This window comes from Kogia breviceps, chromosome 8 (assembly GCF_026419965.1).
Source record: "Kogia breviceps isolate mKogBre1 chromosome 8, mKogBre1 haplotype 1, whole genome shotgun sequence".
Lineage (NCBI taxonomy): Eukaryota > Metazoa > Chordata > Mammalia > Artiodactyla > Physeteridae > Kogia > Kogia breviceps.
Window position 1 is genome coordinate 33,024,045 of NC_081317.1, and position 25,354 is coordinate 33,049,398.

General features: G+C 39.1%; 2 protein-coding genes across 16 annotated transcripts in view; one reads left to right on the forward strand and one right to left on the reverse strand.

The window, feature by feature from the left end:
• CENPP (centromere protein P) overlaps nt 1-25,354 on the forward strand; it is a 205,699-nt gene that overhangs the window by 115,776 nt on the left and 64,569 nt on the right. The gene's annotated exons all lie outside the window — the stretch shown is intronic.
• The window catches only part of ECM2 (extracellular matrix protein 2), a 38,067-nt gene continuing 24,782 nt past the window's right edge, over nt 12,070-25,354 (reverse strand). For 7 of the 15 annotated variants that reach the window (XM_067041132.1, XM_059072415.2, XM_067041133.1 and 4 more), the window contains exons 7-10: nt 21,112-21,269; nt 18,826-18,965; nt 17,152-17,478; nt 12,070-13,267 (exon numbers count right to left, since the gene is read on the reverse strand). In XM_067041132.1, coding sequence (XP_066897233.1) covers nt 13,099-13,267; nt 17,152-17,478; nt 18,826-18,965; nt 21,112-21,269 — 794 coding nt within the window. In that variant the 3' untranslated portion in view covers nt 12,070-13,098. Of the gene's footprint in view, nt 13,268-16,980; nt 17,479-18,825; nt 18,966-21,111; nt 21,270-25,354 lie in introns of all 15 variants that reach the window. The other 8 variants (XM_067041130.1, XM_067041129.1, XM_067041127.1 and 5 more) reach the window with 2 other exon arrangements.

A 25,354-nucleotide genomic window follows, 5' to 3' on the forward strand; every position in this document is an offset into this window, starting at 1 on the left:
AGGCCTCCTGTTTGGTTATAATGCTCATGTTCCCATTTATTCAGTTATGTTTAGTTCAAAACATTTGTCTGTTACCTTGATGAATTGGGACATCGTGAGTGTTGAACTGGATTTTATTAACCTGAGCTCCATCAAAGCAGTGGCCATAAATGGGAAGCTCCTTGGGCAAAAATCTGTGTCCTTCACAGTGTTTTGTTTTGTTTTTTTAACTTTAACTGAAGTATACATTACAAAAAAATAAAAATTGTAATGGTACAGCTCAATTAATTTTCACAAACATCTAATCAAGAAACCCCAGCACTCCCGGACCCCTCAGAATCACTATCTCTTCAGAGGAGGCCGCTGTCTGACTTCAAAAACTATAGCTTTCTGAACTTTATACATACAGTGCATTCTCTTCTGAGTCTGGCTTTCTTCATTCATCGTTATGTTTTAGAGATCCATCCAGGTCATTGTGGTTAGCAATAGTTTGTTCATTCTCATTATAAGTATACCTTCTTGTATTGCGCTTCACTTTATTGCATTTCACAGATACTTTGTTTTTTTACAAACTGATGGTTTGTGGCAACCCTGTGTCGAGCAAATCTATTGGTGCCATTTTTCCAACAGCATTTGCTCACTTTGTGTCTCTGTGTCACATTTTGGTAATTTGCAATATTTCAAACTTTTCCTTTGTTATTATATTTGTTATGGTGGCCTATTATCAGTGGTCTTTGATGTTACTATTACAACCTGCAGAAGGCTCAGACGATGGTTAGCATTTTTTAGCAATAAGATCATTTTAATTAAGTTTTGTTCTTTTTTTTTTTTAAGATAGAATGATATTGCACACTTAATAGATCACAGTATAGTGCACTGGGAAACCCATAAGTTCGTGTAACTTACTTTATTGAAATATTTACTTTATCACAGTGGTCTGGAACAAAACCTGCAATATCTCCAAGGTACACTTATATTATATGATATTCTTCTGTATGAATATACCAGAAATTATATATTTTATATGTATATACATATATATATTCATTCAACTGGGTTAATTTCCATTTGGAGTGTAGCTATGAACTTTTAAGCATTCCTTGATCTGTCATTTGAGGCTCATGTGTATGTGTTTTTGTCAGGTAGAATTGCTCTATATTTAAAAATTGTGGGGCTTCCTTTGTGTCTCAGTGGTTAAGAATCCTCCTGCCAATGCAGGGGACACGGGTTCAAGCCCTGGTCCAGGAAGATCCCACATGCTGTGGAGCAACTGAGCCCATGCACCACAACTACTGAGTCCGCGTGCTGCAACTACTAAAGCCCACGCACCTAGAGCCTGTGCTCTGCAATGAAAAGCCCGTGCACCACAACGAAGAGTAGCCCCCACTTGCTGCAACTAGAGAGAGCCCACACGCAGCAATGAAGACCCAACACAGCCAAAAAAATAAAAAGATAAATATTTTTTAAAATTATGAAGTTTCAACTTCTCTTGATAAGTAAAGCCTTGCCACTGGGTGGCTCCTGTTTTTGCATGGCAACACTTGGCTGGGGCTGAACGACAGCTCCTCCTCTCAGTGGGATGTGTGCCTCCCACTCTCTACCTTTGCCTGTGCTCACACAGTGTTCCTCTCCCACGTCACTCTCCCAGCCTCACCTCACCTCTCCTCTCAGTCATGGCATCTGCCCCGCCACCACCCGTCTAGGCAGGGTTCTGCCACCTTGTCTAGAGAGCTGGGAGGCACTTCCTGTGAGATTGTTTTTCTAAAGATGTGTTGCAGCCTCTCTCCTCTCCTCACTTGTGAGCCCTGAGCTTATCTTCCTCCAGCATGTTGCTGTGATCTTTAGTCAGAAGGCTTAGGGAAAGAAATGGGCCCTGGAGTATAATGCCAAGATGCAGATGGTCTTTTTGGCTTATTCACCCTATTCTGCTGACATTGTGACTAGAAGTACAGCCCAGGGCCCAAAACCCCTCCCACAGTCTTGGAGCTGCAGGTGGGAAGCTTTACCTCACAACTGCAGAGATAGCCCAGCGTGCACAAACACACCATTTGGATATAAACTGGAGTTTTTTCTCCACACCTTTGCAGGTTGTCATTCCAGACACATCAGTGTACCTCCTCTTCCCTAGAGCATTGTGAGGAAAAAAATCTTCCTTTTTTGGTTCCTATAAGGGTCCTATGAAGGGGACCTAATTCTTTTCTACATGTTTGTTTTTTATTGTTTGGGTTTTGCCTCATTGGGCCTTGGTCTAAAAACTGGAGAAATAGTGTTACTATATCAAACAGAGTCTTTGGGAATCATGAATAATCTGCACACTATTATGTTTTAAACAAGATAAGTTTCAAAATTAGAAAAGTAATATTCGTTCTACTGACATTTTATGAACAGAAACATTGATTGCATAAAAGGAACATCAACACAAATTTCTTGCATGGCCCAATATTCCATTCATGATGAAAATAAAAATAAATTGCTTAAGCCAAGCTTGCATATAATTTTTAAGACCCTTTCCTGACCTTCTGCTAATGTAGAAATGGAGAACAGTGGTCAAAGCCCAAACAAATGAGAACTGAAAAGGGCTGTAGAAATCACCTCATGCAAATTAAAACTCCAGTGGGTGAGGGGTAGGGGTGACTGTGGTCACATGAGACACCTTCCCGAGCTCAAGTATCACTATGACGATTGAGTTTTATGATGTTTGTCAGCTGGTATCTGGTGCTTCCTCCCCTGTTTACCTTAACCTTCTGAGTACATTGGAATGGATTGTGTAATCATCTCTCATAGTATAAATTACCAGGAAAATTTTGTCCATCCGTTTATTCAAAGAACGGTGTTAAGTGCCATGAAGAAAAGCAAAATGGGATGGGAGATTGTCAGGGAAACCCTAGGGAGTGAGGGGATGTGCCTTTCAAATACCTAGTTTAAGAATGTTCTAGACCATCAAATCCTAGGATGTAAATAATGTATGCTCTTTATGCATAACAGAGGTTGTATGTAGTAGGCATTCACAAAGACTTCTGAAAGAAGTGAATTCACGGGTTTGATATGATTTTATGGGTTGTTTTGAATGTTCAAGCATCCTTCATGGTGGACTAGGCTCTGATTTATAATGAGAATTGACTTTATACAGTAGATCATGACCCATGGGCAGTATTCAGCCCACAGATATGGTTTGTTTGGAGCATATGGTATTTTTAAAAACCAGGAAATTGTATATCAAAGTCTAAATTTACCATATCTTAAAAACTCAGTTTGACAAAGCCGGCCCTGAATTCCTGTGCAGTTCCAGCAATTGGCTGAGCTCATGGCAGCAACCTTCTTCAGATGGGCTTCTGGTCCCTGGTTCTCAGCTCCCATTCTTCTATACCCTGTGCTGGTAAGGACTTGCTTCTGCAACTTGCAGGCTGAGCTCCTGTCATCATCCTGTTGGATGTTTTTCTCTGAAGATGAATTAATGCCATAAATTGTCATTTAAAATGAATTGAGTTGAATTTATAAAAATGTAGGTATCAAATATTTTTAAGTAATGCCTCAAAGGTCAGTTTGCTTTCAGGAATGGGTGCAGATAATGGTTTTGTTTTAAATAAATTTCCAGGCGCTTTTAACTGAGAAGACCTAAAAGCAGTGAGCACATCTAACTTCCAGATCTGTGTTTCTAAGGGCCATTTTTCATAAGAAGGAGCAAGGCCTCTGAGAAAAATATCAAGTAATAGATCAGGGCCAGGGAATCTGTAAAGTGTGCCTGAAACATTTCATCATACCAGCAGCACAAAAGCACTCAGAGATTACTGCAGACTGTGAACAGAACATAGAAGCTAGGTGAAGGCACAGTTTGAATACCTCAAATAAGAATGGCAATGGATTATAGTACATCAAATGCAAAATCCTTTTTATAACAGAGGGAAGAGGGTCAAAAGGGTCATAGCTTTTTCTATAGAGGAATGCCAACTAATGAGTGCAGAAGGAATCACAGAGTTAGAAAATCACCACTGTGAAGCCTCCAGCATAGTCACTGATTTAGGCAAAGATGGGAGCTAAAACCACTAAGTGAAAGGTTATTGGATGGCAAGATATTCACACAGACCTAAAGTCTTACCTTACAGGATGTTTCTTAATTACAAGGAGATGAAGACACTACCTTAACCAATGTCTCAGCATCACCAATAACAAGCCAGCCCGACATTTTGTGCCTCCTGATATGATACAAAAGGAAGTACATGACATCACCTATGTGGGATTCTTGGCAAAAACGTTTTGCCTAAATCTAATCGTAAGGGAACAGTCAGACAAATACATATTAGGGGACATTCTACTTGATAGCTGGCTTGGACCCTTCAAAAAGTAAAGGGGTGAAACACATAGGCAGAGAATTGCTACTCTAGATTTTAGGAGACTAAAGGCAAGTGAACTCTGATTAGATCTTGAGCCACATATACACATACCACACGCACAGCAATTTAGGACATTATTGGGACAGTTGGGAAAATCTGAATATGGACTGTATGTTGAAACTGAATCAATGTTAAATTTCTGGGGTTTGATAATGTGAGAGAATGTGATCATTGTCTCATGGTTATGTAAGAAAATGTCCTCGTTCTTAGGAGACTTATACTGAAGTATACTAGGGTGACATGATATCTGCAACTTACATACAGATGGTCCAGCCCCTGTACCCCACAAATACATATATATGTATAGACAGGGATATGGAAAGAGTGAAAAAGATAAAATGAAGGTGACAAAATATTAATTGGTGAATGTAGGTGAAGAATATGTAGATGTTCACTGTATTCTTTCAACTTTTCTATGGCCATAAAAATATTGCTAAATAAATGCTAAATAGTTGTGGGAAATAAGGCAATTTGCCTTAAATTAATTTTATCTCTGATTTATCTTTAACTCTAGTGAAATATTTACATGTAAAATATATTTTAAGTTAATTAAGGTGTTACTCTACATACAGATTCTTAGCTATTGTACAAGAATCCCTAGAGGATTTAGGATGGGTTTTATGAGCCTTATGACACATGCAGAGTGTTTGTATATGTGTATTTTTCTGCATAGAAGGTCCATCATAGCTTCTATCATATCCTCAAAGGGAGGGGTCCATCCTTCAAATAGTTAAGAACTACTGACCTAGAGTAGATTTACAATTTATAATGCATTCTTTATTCTGAGTATCACATACTAGTTAGCATTTCAGACAGTTCATGTATAAATTTGGTAATTGTGAATGTAATTCTCAACTTATGTAAAGCAATTGAACCTTCAGCAGATTCCAATTTATAAAAAGATTTGCTTGTATAAGCTGATAGTTCAATGTAAGTTTATTTGACCACAGAGAGTCTGTTACTTAGAAACACACCATGACATTCTAATAACATGATGTATTCCTTTTCTTTTCCAAACTAATATGCGTTTAGTGCAATCACATGTTATTTTTAATGCAATCTGCTTTCCCTTGTGTGGATTCACATTCTTCACATTTTGTGCAAGGGGAAAAAATATGCTAGACTGTAAGTTTTTTAATCCATTTTCATGTAGAAAGGGAAACATAATGTCAAAGAAGAAACAGTCATGCCTTTATTTTTTAGTTGTGTAATCACTAAGCTCTATTAATCTAGTTAGAAACATTCACCTCTTTGCACATAACAGTGTGTGACAGACCAAATTCCAACATGACATAGTTTCAACCGTTCCTGTACAGCATGTTGAAGCAACGACATGTGAGTTATACGTTAATATGCCAAAGCGTTGTTTAAGACATACAGGATGAAATGTATACTAACACATATCTGTGCTGTTTAAAGTAGATTTTAGTTTCTCTGAAAATTTTTCACAAATGCCTCTGGCTCTGTTGGAGTAGGTTTAATCAGAGCTGATGTTTACAAGGATAGTAAATACTTAAACTCCCCAGGCGAACCATCTGCCCAGAGCATGCTGCACCTGGCCAAGGATTACATGCAGACTCTTACTGTATCCCCGTAGACCCACTTATGGGTTATCTCTGAGGTAGGAGTCCATCTGCAGGACAGGTTTACTGATAAAATATTCTTCTAGTTTGGCTATTTTAAATACAGTTTTTCTCCCTTTTTGGTGTTATATTATTACAGTGAATCACACTTACAAGTCAGAATTACTTTTGTTTCCTATAATCAGGATTTTTTTAAAATCTGCTTCTAAACTATTGCCATATCTATGACAATAAGTAGTTTAGATTCTATGAGTCCTGGTTTTACTCTGTGTTTAGAGAGACCTTGCTCAAGTAAGGCTCGAGCCCTTGCTTAACCCTTGTTCTAAGCTAGTTTTCATTCTGTTCTGTGTGATGGATATGAGCATGCAGTGACACAGCACAAAGACCGCCAAGCTCAAGAGAGACGCTGACATGGCTGCAGAGTCCCTCTTGAGTGCAACCGTCTACAGAGAGCATTTGCTGACTCATGCCCTACTGTAATAGGCCCACTCCTTTTTCCACTGTATATCACAATCTAAGGAATCAATGTCCTTTAATAATTAATATCTACCATATTATGAGACTTGGCAGCCTTGAGCAAGTCACTGAACCTTCCTACCTGCTGGTTTCCCAATGCCTATCCATGAAGGAATGGACACTCATCTGACATCCACCCTGTGCTCAGTACTGTCATGGACATCACCTTATTTAACCTTCCCAGCAGCCTTGGTAGGCAGATGTTCTCCTCAATTTCATGGGCAAGGAAACTGGAAATGAGAGTCTAAGTAACTTGACCAAGCCCACAGCTAATAAGGATTCCAATTCAGACCCAAGATACTCATTCTTGTTTTTTCATTTCAAGAGATGGACCTCATGTTTCACAAACTTCTAGGGTTTAAGGGCCCCTGGAGTCATCTGGTATATGTTAGAGCTGGCCAGAAACTTCTATTTTCATAAGTACTTTTAATATTTTTGAATTTTAATTTGACTGAGAGTCTGAATTGAACTATGGACAGTTGAATAATTCAGTTATCACCAATTTGTAAGTACTTCTCCTCTGAGGAAAGTTTCTGTTTTCTAAATAAGGGAAAGAGATGGAATAGATATCATAGAGGGTTTTACCCAGCCCTTTGAGGTTTCACTGAAACAGCAGAACATGAGTATTTCATTCTTTTATGTCAGCATCTATGAACCTAGTAATTCATGTTGTTTAAATGATGGCTTTGGAAAACATCGTCAAAGTTGCTGTTATGGAGAACAATCAGTTGATTACTAAGTATTACCAGTTGTCAAAGCATGACTTAATTTTTTATAAAATATACTCTGTGCCTTCTAATGTCCATGTCAGGAAATATTAATAAGAGAAATTATTCCTTATTAATTTTATGACCCTATATAAATCTTTATTGCTTTTCCTTTAAAAATCCTTAAATTTTGCAGATTTCTTTTTGTTTTGTTTAGGAGTAGTATTAATATCAACTTTGGACAACTCATGAGCTGATTGTTTAGACTGAGGAATCAACAGTCATTTTAGTACCTACTTTGTACACAGAATGCAGGGATCCAAGAAATGAATTGTTTCTCTTCTTCTAAGTTGTACAATCTTTTGGGGAAAACAAGATACACCTCCTACCCATCTACCGTACAACACCCCACATGCAAAGAAATAATCAATGCAGACCTAACTCATAATACCAGATCTGTCTTTCACGAGGTTGGTGGAAGAGATGCCGAGTGCCAAAGGGAGGGGTCGCTTCCCAGGCAGCTGGGCTTCTAGGCACAGCTTGTCTTGTACCTTGGAAGCTCCTTGAGATCAGATCATATGGCTCAAGTCAGATGGAGACTTATGGGGTACTTGCTCCCCTTGAAATTGGAAGTCGGTGCTCATTAGGGTTCCACTCCCCTGTCCTTCTCTTCACCTGACCCTCAATGTGTATCTTTTCCTTTGGATTCCACTCCAGCTGAGTGCATTCCCATCCTCCTGCCTGAATTCCATGGTGACCACCACCCCCCGCAACTTCAACATATTCTCACCCAAACCGTCCCTTTCTTACAGCTTCTCAACAGTATCAATGAGACTCAGAGCAGTTCTCCTTTTGTCTCCTTTTCTCTTCTTTGTGTGTGTCCCTTACATGGTAGATCACTATCCACTAGTAGTTCTTCTCTTTTATTCTCTTTCTTTCTTTTTACAGTCAATCAGTTCATTTTATTTTTAATATATTCTCAGTTATTCATGGCTCATAATGTCCTTCTGAGATTGATCCCCTCAGAAGACCACAGGTGGTCACTAATTATGGCAGACTTTCCCTCAGACTTAATCTCCACGATAAGAATGTAGATATTTTTTTCTTTTTTTCAAACTCTCTGTCATACCTATTCCTGTTCCTGCTTGTTCTTCCTGTCACCTGTGCTGTGGGGGTCCCACTTATTCTGTTTCTAGATTATTACAGTGGTGGGCTCTTTTTCCTTCCTGAAACCATTGCTTTCATGACATACTCCTCCCTTCAGAGTTTTTTGGTGGTGCACTGCATTTCTCATCACAGTAAGTCTGGTCTCTTCTTGCTGGCCTTCCAAGCCATCCCAGGCCTCTTATTTCCTGTATAATCTTTCCTCCACTGGTGAACCTCAACTATGCTTGGCTCATACCTCTTTTAGTCAGTCATTCCTTCCCCCTCAAATGATTCAAATCCTATTTCAAGGCCCAGCTCAAGCCTGTTGATCTTTTCTTCTCCAAACTCAGTGCTAGTTATTTCCCATATCATATATACCACAGGCTTCCTTTATTACTCCTGATCTAAATTTGTCAATTCAGGGAAGGCACTTTTGCCTATAGCACACAGCATTATGCTTAATATAATGTGTGGCACCAGTAAAAATTTGGGATTTTATCCTTTAGCTATATACCCATCATCTGTGGCTTAAATTTCCACATACTTAACAAATCTAAAATTATCTGGAAATAAGCATTATAATTTATTAACACTTCCCAATGAATTTAAAGGTTTATACTATGTAGTTTGAACAGGTATTGGAATAATCGCATTCTTATGTGTGAATGGGGTATCATCCTCACTGCTCTTAGTGGTGTCCATGCAGACCAGGGGCAGATTTCAACTAATGTAGTGGGTGGTGTATTCCATGTTAATAAAAGCAGTCATCCCTAAGAGTAGTTAACTTTAACCTCATAAGCCTGACTCCTAAGGGATGTGTGTAGAGTCATTTGACAATACAAGCCCAAGGAGATTGTTGTATCCTCTTGCTTCTGTTGGCAGCACCTGCCAAACCAGGTGCCCTGCACCCTCAGATTTAGAGGTGTGCCATATGCACTCTCAGGTGTCCAGACTTTCCACTTTGGGGACTTCATTCAGAAGATGCATGTTAAGTCCAGACTCAGCCACCTACTCCCTGTCATTCCCAAGCGCCACACACTCACCCTCAGGATGCTGGGGTCATCCTGACCTGCCTTCTCCATAGGGAGTGACACAGTCTGACAGAGACGAGGATGTGAGCCCAGTCTGTGCACGCTATAGCACTGTGCCATGTTTTGCCTGTCCTACAGAACACGTACTTATGCTGACTGCCTTTCAGGGTGTTTCAGGTTGGAGGTCAGTAGTCTTTGGTTGTGGCAGAAGTGCTCAGGGCTGATCCCACCTTACGAGCTCCAAAGGAACAGACACATCTACTAAACTTCCTTGCCCTGGCATACTCAGAGGTTGGCTGTGTCCAGTCAGCTGTAATCTGCATACCTGAGAAGCGTTTCTTCAGACCAGAGCTCTCCAGCGAAGTACTCTGAAAGTGTGGGAGGAGCTGAGCAGAGGATAAGGACCAGGGACTTTGGCCGAATGTTCCTTATGATTCTTAAAACTTGATGTGTGATTTATATAGTACCTTGTCTACTGGTTTCAAGAAATAAGCATGGTTAGGGAGGCAGGCAGGAACAGTGGCAGCTAACCCTTTCTGATGGTAGCAAAGCTGTTTTGTCTGAAGAGAGTCTGTGTACTTCCTCTTTAGGGACACTTCCACTCCAGGGCACCATGAACTCCTAATGAGCCATGCTTGAAAATCACTGATGTGTTCATCAGTGCATTTATATTCACACAGCGTGCTATTTTATAATTGAATCAAGTGATCTCAGAAAAGTAAAATGACTACATAATTATTGGAGACCAAGATGGGCACCCAGGTGTCCTGATTCCTGGTGTAATTATTTCCTTATGATTCTAGGCTATATGTTTCTTTAACCACATCTTATCTTTAGTGCTTTTTGAAATATTTTAATCTACTATAAGCCAAATCTCAAAATTGAAAAGTTAGTTAGTACTCCTCATACTTATGTGCAAAGATGACACACCATTAATATTTTCAGACCATAGCTGGGCCAGGATTTCCTTAGTGTACATATGTATTTGTAATTACAGCATATTTCTGAAGCCAAACAGAGCACCTCTTTATTTTAAACATTATATATCATGAAGAATGTTTGCTATATGGACATTTATCACTTTTTAAAAAATGGAATTAAAGCTTCTATCCAGAGCATAATGAAGTTTCAAAGCAAACAAGTTCAATGCTAGACATATTTTATATTTTAAATTATAAAATCAGAAATAAAAGCATCTTCCAACTTAAAAACAAAGCTTTCATTAGTCATTCTGATTTTTAGCCTTTCTAGAGATTCTGCTCCCAACAGGGTGTCCCTGAGTGCACGATAGGGTCTCACTGTGTTCCTGGGCCTGGTGTTACTCCAAGGCTTCCAGGGATTGCTGTGTCTTACTGCAACTTGTGCTGTTTGCACACTCTAGAAACCCACAATCTGGGAGTACCCCCAGGCCCAGGCAGAGGGGCCTCAGGAACCCAGCATGCTTCATTGCATCACCACCCTGTTCTGCTGACTTCATCACACTTGGCCTGTTGATTTGATTGTCTATTTGATTTCCTGCTTATTGTCCCTAACGCAGTATGCATTGCCAGAGAGCAGAGACCTCATCTGATCTATTCACCCATGTCTCTGTAGAACAGCACCTGGAACACATCTGATTGAAGTCAGAATGAGAAATGAATGCTGGAGTGTTTCAGTATCCGTCTGTGTTGTCCAGGATGCTAATCTTTTGACTCACTTTATTCAGTTTGAGTCCCCTCTGACACTAATTTTGTTTACTGTTTAGGTTGCCTTAAACCACTTATGTCAATGCGTTTATATTCACACAGCAAGAAGCATTGCACAAGGGTTCTTGTTGCGTTGGGTCTTTTTTTTTTTTTTTTTTTTTTTTTGCGGTACGCGGGCCTCTCACTGCCGTGGCCTCTCTCGTTGCGGACCACAGGCTCCGGACGCGCAGGCTCAGCGACCGTGACTCATGGGCCTAGCCGCTCCATGGCATGTGGGATCTTCCCGGACCGGGGCACGATCCCGTGTCCCGTGCATCGGCAGGCGGACTCTCAACCACTGCGCCACCAGAGAAGCCCAAGGGTTCCTGTTGATTAAGTGAATAACCATATCTTCTTGTTTTCATGTCTCTTACATTCAACTTGGCCAATTTAAATTGGCAATGCTTCTACATTCCTAAACTAGTTATAAATCTCAACTGTTGTTCCATAGGATTTTATTTCTCTTCTTAGCCACTTGGCTTAAGCCTTTGACCCTTGATTCTAACAGTTTGTATCATATTATTATTCTTGTTCATTTTGTAATCTCAAAAACCTAGATATTAAGAAAAGGGGCTTAGAAATAACCTTAGCTTAAATGGGATAAATCAAACTTACACATCTTGAAAGCTGTCCAGATAATAATCAACTTTGGTTGAATATGCTGGTTGCTGTTAATTTTATATGAAATGTTGGCAATTATAAGTATACTCACCATGCATACCACGCTTCCCAGATACTTTTTATTTGCTGGTTCTCATAATGACCCTGTGAAGTGGGGCTGGAAGGTTCTAAGGATGGTGAGAGAACTATTAAAAGATTGAATAACTGAAGTTTGAAAAGTTAGAGTAACCTGCCCAAGGGGGCCAAGACTAGAACTTAAGTTCCTAATCTGGTGTTTTTTCAAGGTACAAAACTGAGAGTAACAAGAAAAGTCAATGTGGTTTCTGTATGTGTCTTTTACAAATTACTTTAGAAATAAAGATGAAAGATCATTACATAATGAAAATTTTAATGTATGGTTTTGTTAGGGTCTAGTACATAGTGAATACTAATAGTTTTATGTTAAATTGAACTGAGTAAAAGGATACATTTGAGCAAATTAGGGCAAAGAAAAGAGGTACTAACAATGACCAGAGGAGCAAAAATTTTTAAAAATTTATGCATTAGGTTTACATTTACAAGGTTTAGTCAAGGAAAATTAACATATATTTTAAGCAAACTCCACTGCTTCCCATAAAATCTTTTGATCTTGAGCGAAGAATAATGAGGGTGATCTTAAAATACTGTTAAACTTTTTAGACTTACAGAGAAATTTTAGGCTTACAGATAAATTACAAAAATCATATAGAATTCACATATACCCTTCTCCCAGCTTCCCCTAATGTTAATAACCATATACTTAGCCATAGTACAATTCTCAAAACCAGGAAATTAACTTTATAGTAGTGTTTTAATTCCACATGTAATTAATAGAAGGATCTAAAGCTATGACAATAATTTAGTTTATTTATACCAGTATTTGTATCATAAGGTCTTATAGAAAATTAATAAATTATTGCTTTAACAGTAGAATAATAAACAGAACACTAGTTCATAGATTCTACCTATTATTTTTTCCTGTTATCAACTTCTTGGTCTTGAACCGTAATATACATAATTTTTAAAAGGACTTAGGGAGTTCTTAGCTAATAGCAATACTAAGATCTGTTGTAAAGGACATGCTTATTTTGTTACAGATTCTCCCAGTCTAGTTCAGTAGCACACAACATCCTATTCTCATGAGAAAACTTTGCAATGAGATGGCCTCTTTCTAGAGTGTAAAACTGAAACCTTCACTAAAACTGCTAGAAGACTAAACCTTGTAGATATGTCTTTGGTTGTTCTTATGTGCATTGGCGAATCAGGTTGGCTAGCATAATGATACTAAGTATAACATGACATTATATATCTCTTATTGATGAAAGATGCTACTGAAACAGATATGTGAGTATAATTTACAAATGACAAAGAAAAACGTGGAATTACTTGATATTTTGTGGTTTAAGAATGACATTTGAATATGATCTTATGCATGAAAATGCATAGGATGATATTTCTCTTGTTTTAATATAGTTGTTTTCAAGATGAAGATGTTCCAGGGTTGAATCACCATCTTCTTCAGAATTGCAAATTTGTTCTGGAAGAATATTCCTAAGGAAAAATAGACATGCAAGTCATAAATGATCCAAGTAATATTCTGTCTTCATAATTTAGGAGTTAAATTTTACATTTGTTTTTAAAACTCTTTTGTTTTTAAAATAAAATTGCATCCTTTTCTTATACACCAGAAAAAATTTCAGATATGTCATAGATCTACATGTGAAAAAATGAAGCCATAGAATAGTAGAATAAAACATGGTCATACCCTGGGAGTGGGGGGAAAAAAATCTTCCTATGTGTGACTCAAAAACCAGATGCACTAAAAGAAAAGATTAATAAATTGACTACAGGTTTGTTTGTTTTTTAATGCAAAGTTAAAAGACAAATCACAAACTAGGAGAAAGTGTTTGCAACTTATATTACTGATAAAGGGCTAATATACAAAGACCTAAAAACCTAGGAGGAGAGGGAAATGAGAAAAAAAAAAAAGATACCTTGTTAACCAGTTTACAGAAGAGAAAATGAAATGGCATGTAAACATGATGCTTAATTTCATTCATGATAAGAAAGATGTAAATTGAAATGATACTGGCATACCACTCTCACTTACCAGATTTGCCCAACGCCCTCCCCCCCAAATCCAAAAGTTTATTAACATGTTCTGATGATGAGTCTCTATAGGATCAAACATCATTGAAGAAAATTCAAAACAGTACAGCCCCATGGATAGGAATTTGCAAAATTACATGTGTATTTTATACCTTTCACTCAGCAATCCCACTTCTAGGGATCTATCCCAAAGTTAGACTGGAAAAAGACAAAATTACATTTGAACAGAGTTGTACGTTGTGGCATTATTTATAGTATAAAAATTGGAAACAATCAAATGTCTATCAATAAGGAACTGGTTCAATAAAATGTCCATATAGTGGAATACTTTAAAATATATACATATATACATATATATATATATATATATATATATATATATATATAGTTCAACTGTAAAAAGGAATGAGGAAATTCTCTACATACTGATATGAAGTGCTATCCAGGATATACTGATAATTTTTAAAAGTGAAGAACAGAAAAAATAATACACTCTTTCCAGAGAGAGAGAAAAAAATTATAATCCTTTGGTGTAATAATTTGTATAATAATTGTGAGAGGCAGTAGGGAATATGAATGCATGTGTGTATGCTTATATTAAAAAAAAATAACACTGGGATCATCAGTGGGAAATTAATTTAAAAGTTTAGGGGCTTCCCTGGTGGCACAGTGGTTAAGAATCTGCCTGCTAATGCAGGGGACATGGGTTCAAGCCCTGGTCCAGGAAGATCCCACATGCCGCGGAGCAACTAAGCCCATGCGCCACAACTGCTGAGCCTGTGCTCTAGAGCCTGTGTGCCACGACTACTGAAGCCCACGTGCCTAGAGCCCATGCTCCGCAACAAGAAAAGCCACTGCAATGAGAAGCCGGCGCACTGCAACAAAGAGTAGCCCCCGCTCACTGCAACTAGAGAAAGCCCACACGCAGTAACAAAGACCCAACTTAGCCAAAAATAAATTTAAAAAAACTTAACCTATGGGAAAGGATGGAATATGGTATAAGGGACAGGCATAGAAAAATATTATATAGAAAGTAGCAATTCCTAAAAACCAAAGCAAATTAAAGACCTATCTGAATTTTAAGTTGTTGACCTATTGTTACAGAGAAAGCTTCTGTATTTAAGCTATACATCCTTCATGGAACATATTCTAAGGACAAATAGAACTACTAAAAATATAATAAACTTAATTAAATACTTTTGTTGTTAGTTGTAATAATGGTGTTATCATTTTGAAACTATTGTTTATAGTAAATATAAGTCATTGTTGGGAACCTAGATTTTCAGTGTAAGATAAGCAAGTTTAAAACAGACTTCTCGGGCTTCTGGTGGCGCAGTGGTTGAGAATCCGCCTGCCGATGCAGGAGACACGGGTTCGTGCCCTGGTCCGGGAGGATCCCACATGCCGCGGAGCAACTAAGCCCGTGAGCCATGGCCGCTGAGCCTGCGCGTCCGGAGCCTGTGCTCCGCAACGGGAGAGGCCACAACAGTGAGAGGCCCGCATACCGCAAAAAAAAAAACCAAAAAAAAAAAACCAGACTTCTCTGTAACATTAAATTTGACTTGGGAATATCAGTATGAACTCATTTTTTTTTCTTCACAAAATACATATTTCTGGCAGTCCACTGAAAGGCTTTGAAACAGTAACAACACATTTGAAAAGAAGATGCCTGGTGCCCAGATTGGGACCTCTGAACACGATTCCCCAGTGAGAGGAACTAGGGCTCTTTGGAAGAAGGCTGGCATCAGGCTGTAGAGGGGAATATAAAAGTGAGCCATCCAAGATCTACGGAGGCCTATCCAAGGACACAGGAACCAACTCGAAGGGCTACCATTGGCCAAAGATGGGACAGTGTAAGAACAGTAATTGCAGTTGATTGAAACATTCTTAATATATAAAGCCATAAGTTCATATTGATTCTCCAGAGAGAGAGAAAGCCAAAAACAAATTAATAAAGCAGAAGTATTTAGGCACCAACTTCTTTTTTATCCTGAGACAGCCACTATTAAAATTTTAATATAGTTTATAGTCCTTTTCCTTCATGTTTAATGCATATGTATAATTTTTTCCAGTTTCATAAAGATTGGCATAACATTGTATTAGTTTAAAGTGTACAACGTAATGATTTGATGTATGTGTATGTGGTTGAAATGATCACCACCATAAGTTTAGGTAACATCCATCACCTCACACAGTTACAAATCTGTAACCAACTTCTTACTCTGCTAGGCAGTTTAAAGGAAAGAACTGAGTCTACCTTTCAGAGTAACAAAGTTGCCCTAATTGAAAAGAAAATATTATTTACAGAGGAAGTCCAGCTATAAAATGTGGAAAGAATGACAAAAATAGAAATTCACCATTTTATTACCCCTAACAAAATAACAGATGCAAGCAATAAACATCTGTGAGTGAAAAAACCTTTGGTTCAGTGGTGGAGGAGAAAGGTTATAATGGAGATATCAGGCCATGACCACCTAAATCCCACCAGAATGGGAAAGATATTGTATGTCTCCTGATGCAGTGCAATAGGAAGCATATAAGCATGACCTAGGAATTATTTTGGCCAAAAAATTTTGACTCTGAATCTTTAAAGCCTTTCCCATCCCCACCTCTTCCCATATAAACTCTTGACTCTTTCTTTGTTTTATTTTTCAGGAGTTTGTGTTTGGAAATGTAGAGACAGGTAAAGGAGTAAGGGGTATAATCTCCAAAGACAGGACCACAGAGCTCTGGGATCTGCCTCCCTCGTTGGCTGCACTAACAAAGTGTTCTAGATTAATTCTTGGGACATTCATACTTTCTAGGCAGGGGTGATGACTCCGTCAGCAGACGGAACACACACAGAAAAATGTATCCTCAGAAGTGAGGGAGCTGAGTCTTAATAAATTTATTCAGAATTTTGTCTTCAGAAAAACCTAGATAGAAGCAATTTTGATTTTAGCATATACTTAGGTTTTGTGTTCTACAGATTACAGTGTTTGAAATTACATATGGAGGTGGGATTAGCACCATAGTCTACTGCCTTGAAGCCTCACTTGAACATGCCTCTAAGGTTCTAGGTATTATATAATCATACTCTATTTTTACATTTTTTTACTATGGAAGTTTGCATACATAGAAAAGTAGAAAAAACACTATAGTGAATCCTTACATACCTATTATCATCCAGCTTCAACAGTCATTAACATTTGCCAAGCTTGTTTAATGCAACCTCTTGTCACTTTTTTTCTTTAAAGTAAATTCCAGACATCATATCATGGTTGTTTAATCCTATATTTTGTCACCCATGACAATTTACATGGATACTTGAAAAGGCCAAAATTTACCGTATCTTGTTGTTGTTCAATCTCAGAAAATGTAGTGCTTTCATTTCTTGTACCCCAGGTGGTATAGATTTTAATTCATTATGATCCAGAAACAGCTCTCGCAGAGAATGATAAGCCCCATAGAAGGAAACTTGGTCTATGCCATCATCCACAAGTTTATTAAATGACAGGTACAGGTATTCCAGACCTGGTTCCATGTGGCCAAACACAAAGCCAGGGATGCGCTCTATCTGGTTGCCGATGAGCACAAGGTGCAGCAGCGACTTGGGTAGATAGGAGGGGACGTGGTAGAGCTTGTTGTAGGAGAGGTCAATTGATTCTAGATTTCTAGAAAAGAGTAAACAGAGTGAGGACTTCAGGGCAGTGATTGTAAGCTCAAAGTTTTGACAAGCCAGTCAAGATGCTTGTCCATTTTCCTGCCAGTACTCAATGTGCTTTAATGATTCCCAGTGCAAGTGTGGCTGTATGGTGGTCTGGCTGCAAGGCTAGTGCTCTTACCCGGGTACCACAGAGCTGCTTGAGTTCCTCTCTAAGAGAGGAGCACCAGAGTTCAAAGAGAAAAACTCATATCCCAGGGGTAATGCTGAGACCCAAAGAGGTCCCCCAAATATCTCTAAGGTATCAGAAATGAAGTCCAGAGTCCTAGCTGACATCAAACCCTAAAATCATCTCTGGTCCCAGCAAGAAAGTAGCAGTGTTGAGGGGTTTTTGCATTCTTGTTCCACATTTGATCTGATGACCTGGGATCTGGGACTTGGGGTGAGAATGAGGCATCTAGAAAAGGTTGTTAATAAGCCAGAAGATCTGGGAAATGTGTTGAACTGTCTGGCTTTTTCCAGAGCCTCACCTGTGGCTTCTGCCCACCCCATGAAGACTTTTCACCTGATGAAGACTCAGTTGCCCTGCCACTGTCACATCCTGCTGAACCTAATTGGCCCTCAAGGCCTCTTTTCATCTCTGTCCTGCTTCTGAAAGATGCCTGTCCCCATGGTGCCACTCAGATCCCTCCTTCCCTCACCACATGACTCTAGATCTGCTCTGATGCAGCTGCTGCCAGGGCCTGACCCTGCTTCCCTGTGTAGCTAATCCTCTCCTTCCTGATGAGCAAGGCCTCCACACTTTGCCCTTCACTGAGGCTACAGCCTGGGACCACTGATTCCTCTCCAGGAAGATGGGCTCTGCTTTTTGCTTCCGATATCGGGTCAGGCATTCTTTAGTCTGTTTTGTAGCGCTTGAAATAGAGAAATAGTCTGAAGGAATGAAGACAGTGTGGTATAGAACAGTGAATGCTGGTGCTTCTACCTAATGGTGAGGGAGAAGTGGGGAGGAGAGCAGCTTCCTTCCTCACTATGGGTGGGGGATTATCTCACTTAAACTTCATGACTGCCTGTGAGGTCAGCAGAGAGCACAACAGTGATCAGACCTAAGGTCACACTGCTTGGGCTTAGCACTTGCACACTGTAGGGTGTCCCCAGCAGCAGTGACCATGGTCGTCCTAACATCAGTCAAATCATGAACAGTTTGAAGTCTATGCAAATAGCCAAGTTTTATGTAGGGAGAGGTTCACTAAGATAGAATGCTGTCACCTCCCTCACTTGCCCATGTTCATACCCTGTTTAATAATGGCAAAGGAAAGAAATCATCTAAGAAAGTCAGATTGTAGCATGTACTTACTCTTGATTTATCCAGGCTAAAGGAGCAATTCTATTTTCTTCAATTTTATTATAACGTAGTACAATGACATTGATCTTTCTGGTATGATTAAAAGAAATTTCAGTTATTTCTTCAATTTGGTTATTTTCTAGGTATAATTCCTATAATTAAGAGAAGAGACTTATTTTTTTCTTATTAGTTGATAAATATATTCAATCTCAGAATTAAAATCAGGTTATAGACTGTTGTCACTAGTGTTAGCTAAAGAGTCTTGCAGCACTTCAAAATGAGTTCATATTTTTAAGTTGTCAGACTTTCTAACTAGTAAAATAAAATGTACTATCTCTCGTGGTTATCGAATTAAATGAATTTTATTTAATTATTTTTGAACCATAAAATGATATATGATATAGCATGCCATAATAATTGTATAAAGCTTTCTAATTTACAAAATTTATTCACATAAATTATTTCATTTGGGCTTCACGATCCTAGAAAGTAGGAAATAAGTAGAAATTATCACTATTTAACAGTAAAGAAACTCAGGCCTGGAGAGATGGCAAGATATTTGCAAGGTTACACAGTTAATACATGAGGGAAACTCATGCTGGCTGGCCCCAGCTTAGGTCAGCCTGCTTCCTACCAATCCATGCTGTCTGTAATTTTTTTAGGCTCACATTTTTTAGATTTGTTTGTATTATAATTACTTTAATAGTTAATTAGAGCCTTCATTTAACATCAGGGTGAAGTTTTCTAGAACTATTAGTAAGTTTTCAACAGCTAGCTTCCTTCAAGTTAAATTCATTTGGCATTACAAGGAATTTTTCACTCAGGGATCTTGTTGGAATTCGGAAGTACAGTTGGTATATATATTCAGAGTAACTTTCTATTCCTGTTGTAGTAATTTCCCCCTCTGTCATTTAATTTTGGTATTGTTGGAAGTGAGTAAAGTTATTTTTAGCTTTTTGCTTTTACCTTAATACATATTTAGGGGTGAACTAGATCAGTGGCTCCTAAACTTGATTGTATGTTAGAATCACTCGTGAGCTTTTTAAAGTATAAATTCCAACCTAAATCAGCACACTCATTTATACGTTGAAACTGCAGCTGTGAAGCAGTGCATTGGAAGGATTCACAGCACATGTACTTGCATGGACAGCACTCCCCAAGAAGCTAGCGAGAGGGTCTTTGGAAAGAGAAACCAGGGATGAGAGGGTCAGACGTGGAATAGAGACACATTGCTCTTTTGTACTATTCAAGTGTTGTGTGTGTGCTTTACTGTGTGCATGCATTATCTATTTAAAATTTTAATTAAAAAAAAATTATAAATTGTTGACCCCAGTCTCCAAAGAACCTGATTTAGCATGTCTGGGATAGGTCCAGGAATCTGTATTTCTTTAGAATCCAAGTGATTCTGAGGTAAAGGCAGGTTATAGAGCCTCAATCTTTACAATTTTGGTAAATTCTAAAGGTCTATCTTAATCTGGAAGTAGGAAGAGGAAGCATGGTGGCTGTGGTAGCAGGAGTATCATATCGAGATTAATGGCCCTCTCTTGGCTCACTGCGTCCACAGCAGTGGGAAGCTTCGTCCTGCTGTCTGATTGTGTATGTGGCAGAAACAGAGCTCAGAGGAGGTGGCCTAGGAGTCAGCTGGATCTGCCAGGCCTCTGTTCTTAATGCAGGAAGTTGGGGCATACACTCAGCAGGGAAGGCCCCCAGAGTACCCCCTTAGTTAAGTGTGTTCCTTGTAGCAAGGGAGACCACACACTTGGGCAGCAGGGAGTGTCTCCAGAGGGGATGGAGACAGGACAGTGCTTGGGCCCTTGGTAGGAGCTAGTTAGAACTAGTAAGCTGTGGGAAGGGGCTGGGGTGGTGGTGCTGCTGGCACAGTCAGCAGCCTTCTCTGCAAATCTTGTCCATCTTCACAGGGTCACTGCTAATCCATGTGGGACTCTGGGTGGAACAGACTGGGATGAATGTCCCAGTTTGGGACAGTTTTGCAAGTCAAGGTACTTTTTGCAAGTTGTAGTTTCTGTTTGAATACTCAGTTCATCTTCCCTTTTCTCTCCCCAAGAGCTGTCGGTGGAACCAATTTTCACTTTATCAAGATTTTCTACTAGTAGTTATAATTTTGATTCATAATTTTGTATTGTTTGAAAACAGTGCTCAAATTATAGTAAATTCTGTATATAGCACCAAAACTACCGAATTTAATATGCATCACAATAACCTTTTAAAATATATTGTTTGTTTTGTCATAGTGTGCTGTATTTAAAATATTAAATATTATAAGTAAGATATTGGTACCTCAATAGAAGCAGGAAGACCCTGTGGTATGATTCTAAATTTATTTCTTCCCAGACGCAGGTAGGATAGGCTCTTCAAAGGTTTGAAAGCTAAAGAATTGACATTGGTTTCACTGAGACTGTTTCTTTCCAATTCTAAGGTGACCAATTGATTTAAGTCTATAAAAAAATAAAATTATTGTGACATTAGGGTAACTAAAAAACATGTAATTTCTATAGGCTTTCAAAATGTCATGTGAAGTGTTCACTTTATTTGGAGGACTGATGTTGTAGCTTCTTTATTTGTATCCCCCTGCCCCCTTAGAGCCTTTTCCCTAGTACTTTGCAAATCCCAGATGCTCAGATCAGCCAGGACTCAATGCTGAATGCATGGTCCAGGAGAGGCAGACCTGTAGAGAAATCACTGTTGTGCTGTATGATGAAAGTTTGTAACCCTCATACAAAAACCAAAACACCACACACACAGAAAAAGAAAAAATTATAGGCAAATATCACTGAAGAATATATATGCAAAAAACCTCAACAAAATATTGGTAAACCAAATCAAAAGATCAAGTGGGATTTATCCCAGGGATGCAAGGATGGTTTAATATCCACAAAAAAATCAATGTGATACACCACATTAACAAATTGAAGAATAAAAGTCAAATGATCTTTTATTATAGATGCAGAAAAAGCTTTTGACAAAATTTAACATCCATTTGTGATAAAAACTCTCAACAAAGTGGGTTTAGAGGGAACATACTTCAACATATAAGACAACCTACAGCCAGTATCATACTGAATGGTGAAAAGCTGAAAGCATTTCCTCTAAGATCAGGAATAAAACAGGGATGCCCAAACTTACCACTTTTATTCAACATAGTGTTGGAAGTTCTAGCCACAGCAATCAGACAAGGAAAAGAAGTGAAAGGAATCCAAGTTGGAAAGGAAGAAGTAAAATTGCCACTGCAGGCAACATGATACTATATACAGAAAATCCTAGAGACTGCCACCAAAAAACTATTAGAACTAGTACATGAATTTGGTAAAGTTGCAGGATACAAAAGTAATATACAGAAATCTGTTGAGTTTCTATACACTAACAACAAACTATCAGAGAAATTAAGAAAACACTCCCATGTCCAATTGCATCAAAAAGAATAAAAACCTAGGAATAAATCTAAACAAGAAGATAAAAGACCTGTACTCTTTTAAGAAAACCAAGAGACATTCATGAAAAAAAACTGATTGAAGGCAACACAAACAAATGGAAAGATATACCTTGTACATGGACTGGAAGAATTAATACTGTTAAAATGACCATACTCCCTAAGGCAGTCTACAGATTCAGTTCAATCTCTATCAAAATACCTTTTTTCACCGAACTAAAACAAATAATTCTAAAATTTGTATGGAAACGCAGAAGACCCCAAATAGCCAAAACAATCTTGAGAAAGAAGAACAAAGCTGGAGATATCACAATCCCTGGTTTCAAGCTATAGTACAAAGCTACAGTAATTGAAACAGTGTGGTACTGGCACAAAAACAGACCCATAGATCAATGGGACAGAATAGAGAGCCCAGAAATAAACCTATGCATTTATTGTCAATTAATCTATGACAAAGGAAGTCAAGAATGTACAGTATGGAAAGGAAAGTTTGTATAAGGAACAGAAGCCAGAGGAGGGAGTTGGGGGGCCAGGGCACCCCACAGAGGAAGCAATGACCAAGCAGGAACTTGGAACACAGGCAGATGAGAAGTAGAAGGTTGTAGAGGGTCATTCGAAGTATTTGCAAAGACAGACAGGTATGAAATGGCAGCATAATCAAGGATTTATGAGGAGTGTAATGCAATGGGTGGTTCCTTTTTCCAGGACACTGAAGGAGCAAACCCTCAGTCTCTGAACAAGGGAGTTATAGCAGTGAATTCCCATCACAGTGTTTACTCCTGGCAGACAGTGCAGCCAGATGGACGATTTGAAAGGAGAATGATAAAAAATTCTCCACAGATTCAGACTGAGCTACCAAGAAAGGCCTTTAGACAAACAAGATTTTTCTAAATCGTTTGTACTGGTCTCAGGAGTGGTATGACCAAATCAACTGGAAACTTAAAGGAGAATGGACAGCTCAGCAGTGAAGATACCCAGAGGTATCTGAGTCAGACATTCAGGGTGTAACTTTGGAGTTTGTTCAGTGGCCAAAATTTTCAGAATAGGGGATGTTTTCATATTCAACTCAAGTCATGGGTACTGCACTGAAATGCTCTGTGCAACTCAGATCCTACTCTTAGGCATATCAGAGAAGTAAGACATAGTCTAAAGATAAACAAAAGACACTACCATCAGGAGTCCAGACCATAGATTCTAGAACATGACAAGGAGGAGGTGGCAGTGTAGACTTGAGTGGTATGGAAGTGTGAGTGGGGCTAGATTCTTAAGACAGAAAGATGTATGTAGACATGGGGGTGGTGAGGCAGGCAGGTAAACTCATGGAAGCATGAACCCACATGGATGTGCTCAGGAGTAGGAAAGAGACCAGCCCTGGAGTGGGCCATATGCAAGAGGGGATGAAGGTTGTTGAGAGGGCAGAGGTGGGCTGTGCAGGGCCTTTGTGCACCAGAAAATAAGGTCTGACTTTCCTTCTCTAAGCAACAAGCAGCCTCTGGATAGGGTACAGCATGCCAAAATATTAATCTGCTGGTGTTTAACATCAGCTGAAGGACAGAGAGGAATTATGGAGGCCAACTAGTAAATTATGATAAGTGATTCTATTTCCTCATATAACCAAAACTCTTTAATTTCTGCAACTAAAGATATTGAGAATCCAGCATAATTATCTAGTACATAGTTGAGGTTTTGTAATATAATAGAAGTTTTTCAGAGGAAGATAGATAATAGAAGTAGACTGGTGGTCATTACATGGCCTCACAAGAAAGAGAAACAAAACACAACAATGTAAATTAATATTATACATTACTTTACAGTTATTCTCTGGCTTATGTGTATATTGTATATACATAGATAGTATGTACGTTCCTATATGTAACAGGCAACAGGATGGAGGTAGAGAAGGTTCTTGTAGGTTAGACTGTGGCAGAAAGAGGATTTATTAGCAGGAAGTTTGTAGGAAGTCCTTCCCTTTGTGGGCGGGGAGCTACATAACAGGTTATAGACATGGACAGACTTATGGGAGAACTTGATCTCATAGATATTCTGACTGGATAGCCACACCACCATCATTGCTAGAAAGGACACCATGATCATGGATTTTGTTTTGTTTTTAACATTAATGAAGACAGGAACATTTAGCATGTCCAGTTTTCTCCTGCTGTCCCTCCCTTCTATTTTTTCACCTTCCCTTCGATTTTAAGACCTTCCTTTTCTCTATAGTGGGTATGCACATCTCTCAGTGGATTCTGGATGAACTCCCAGCACCTCAGCATAGCATGTGCAGAGCTGTCTGTTGTGTGGTTCCTTCCTACCTTTCACATCATCTTTTGTTCTTCACTCCCCATCACACACTGCATCCAAGATCCATGAAACTGGATTTCCCATAGCATCCAAATTGTTTTGTTTCTTCACACCTTTGTACATACTGCTTCTCTCCCTGGAGTGCCCTTCTTCCCCACTTCTCTGGAACTATATGTATAAAACCTGAAGAGACATGAGGGAGCTAACAGAAGTGCTACAGGCCACCACTGATGGTCAAGCCAGGGGCTTCCACCCAGAAAAGCAGTGTCACAGCAGTGGCCTGTGCTTGGGCTTGCCTTGCTCACTGCCAGCCAACCTGACCATCCACAGCAGTGGGACTCACAGGAGCTGAGGAGCCCCAGTGGCTACAGCAGTCAAGAGAAAACCCAGTACCTGAGGGGCCGGCATTAGAGCAGAACTAAGAACTCAGTACCTGAGGGACCAGCACTGGAATGGGACTAAAGACACAGGCCAAAGAGAAGAGGAGCCTTTGGGCCACACACTACAGGGGCCTCTCTGGCCTGCACAGGGCCAAGGCCTGTGAGGTGCTCAGACTGTAGAGATGGGAGGTGGATCAAGGAAGAGGCCAGTTCACCCTGGAACACAGTCAACCCTCTGGGAATATGAAAATTTTTTCATGAGGGAGAAGTGCGTTTGGAGAAGCAGTTGTCGGAATGTGTGAGAGCACCTTCCACATAAGGACTTAAAACATGTCATTTTGATAACACTGCTAGAAGTACCATCTCACATGTAGAATCCATGTAACCCATTTAGTACACTTGTCCTAAATTA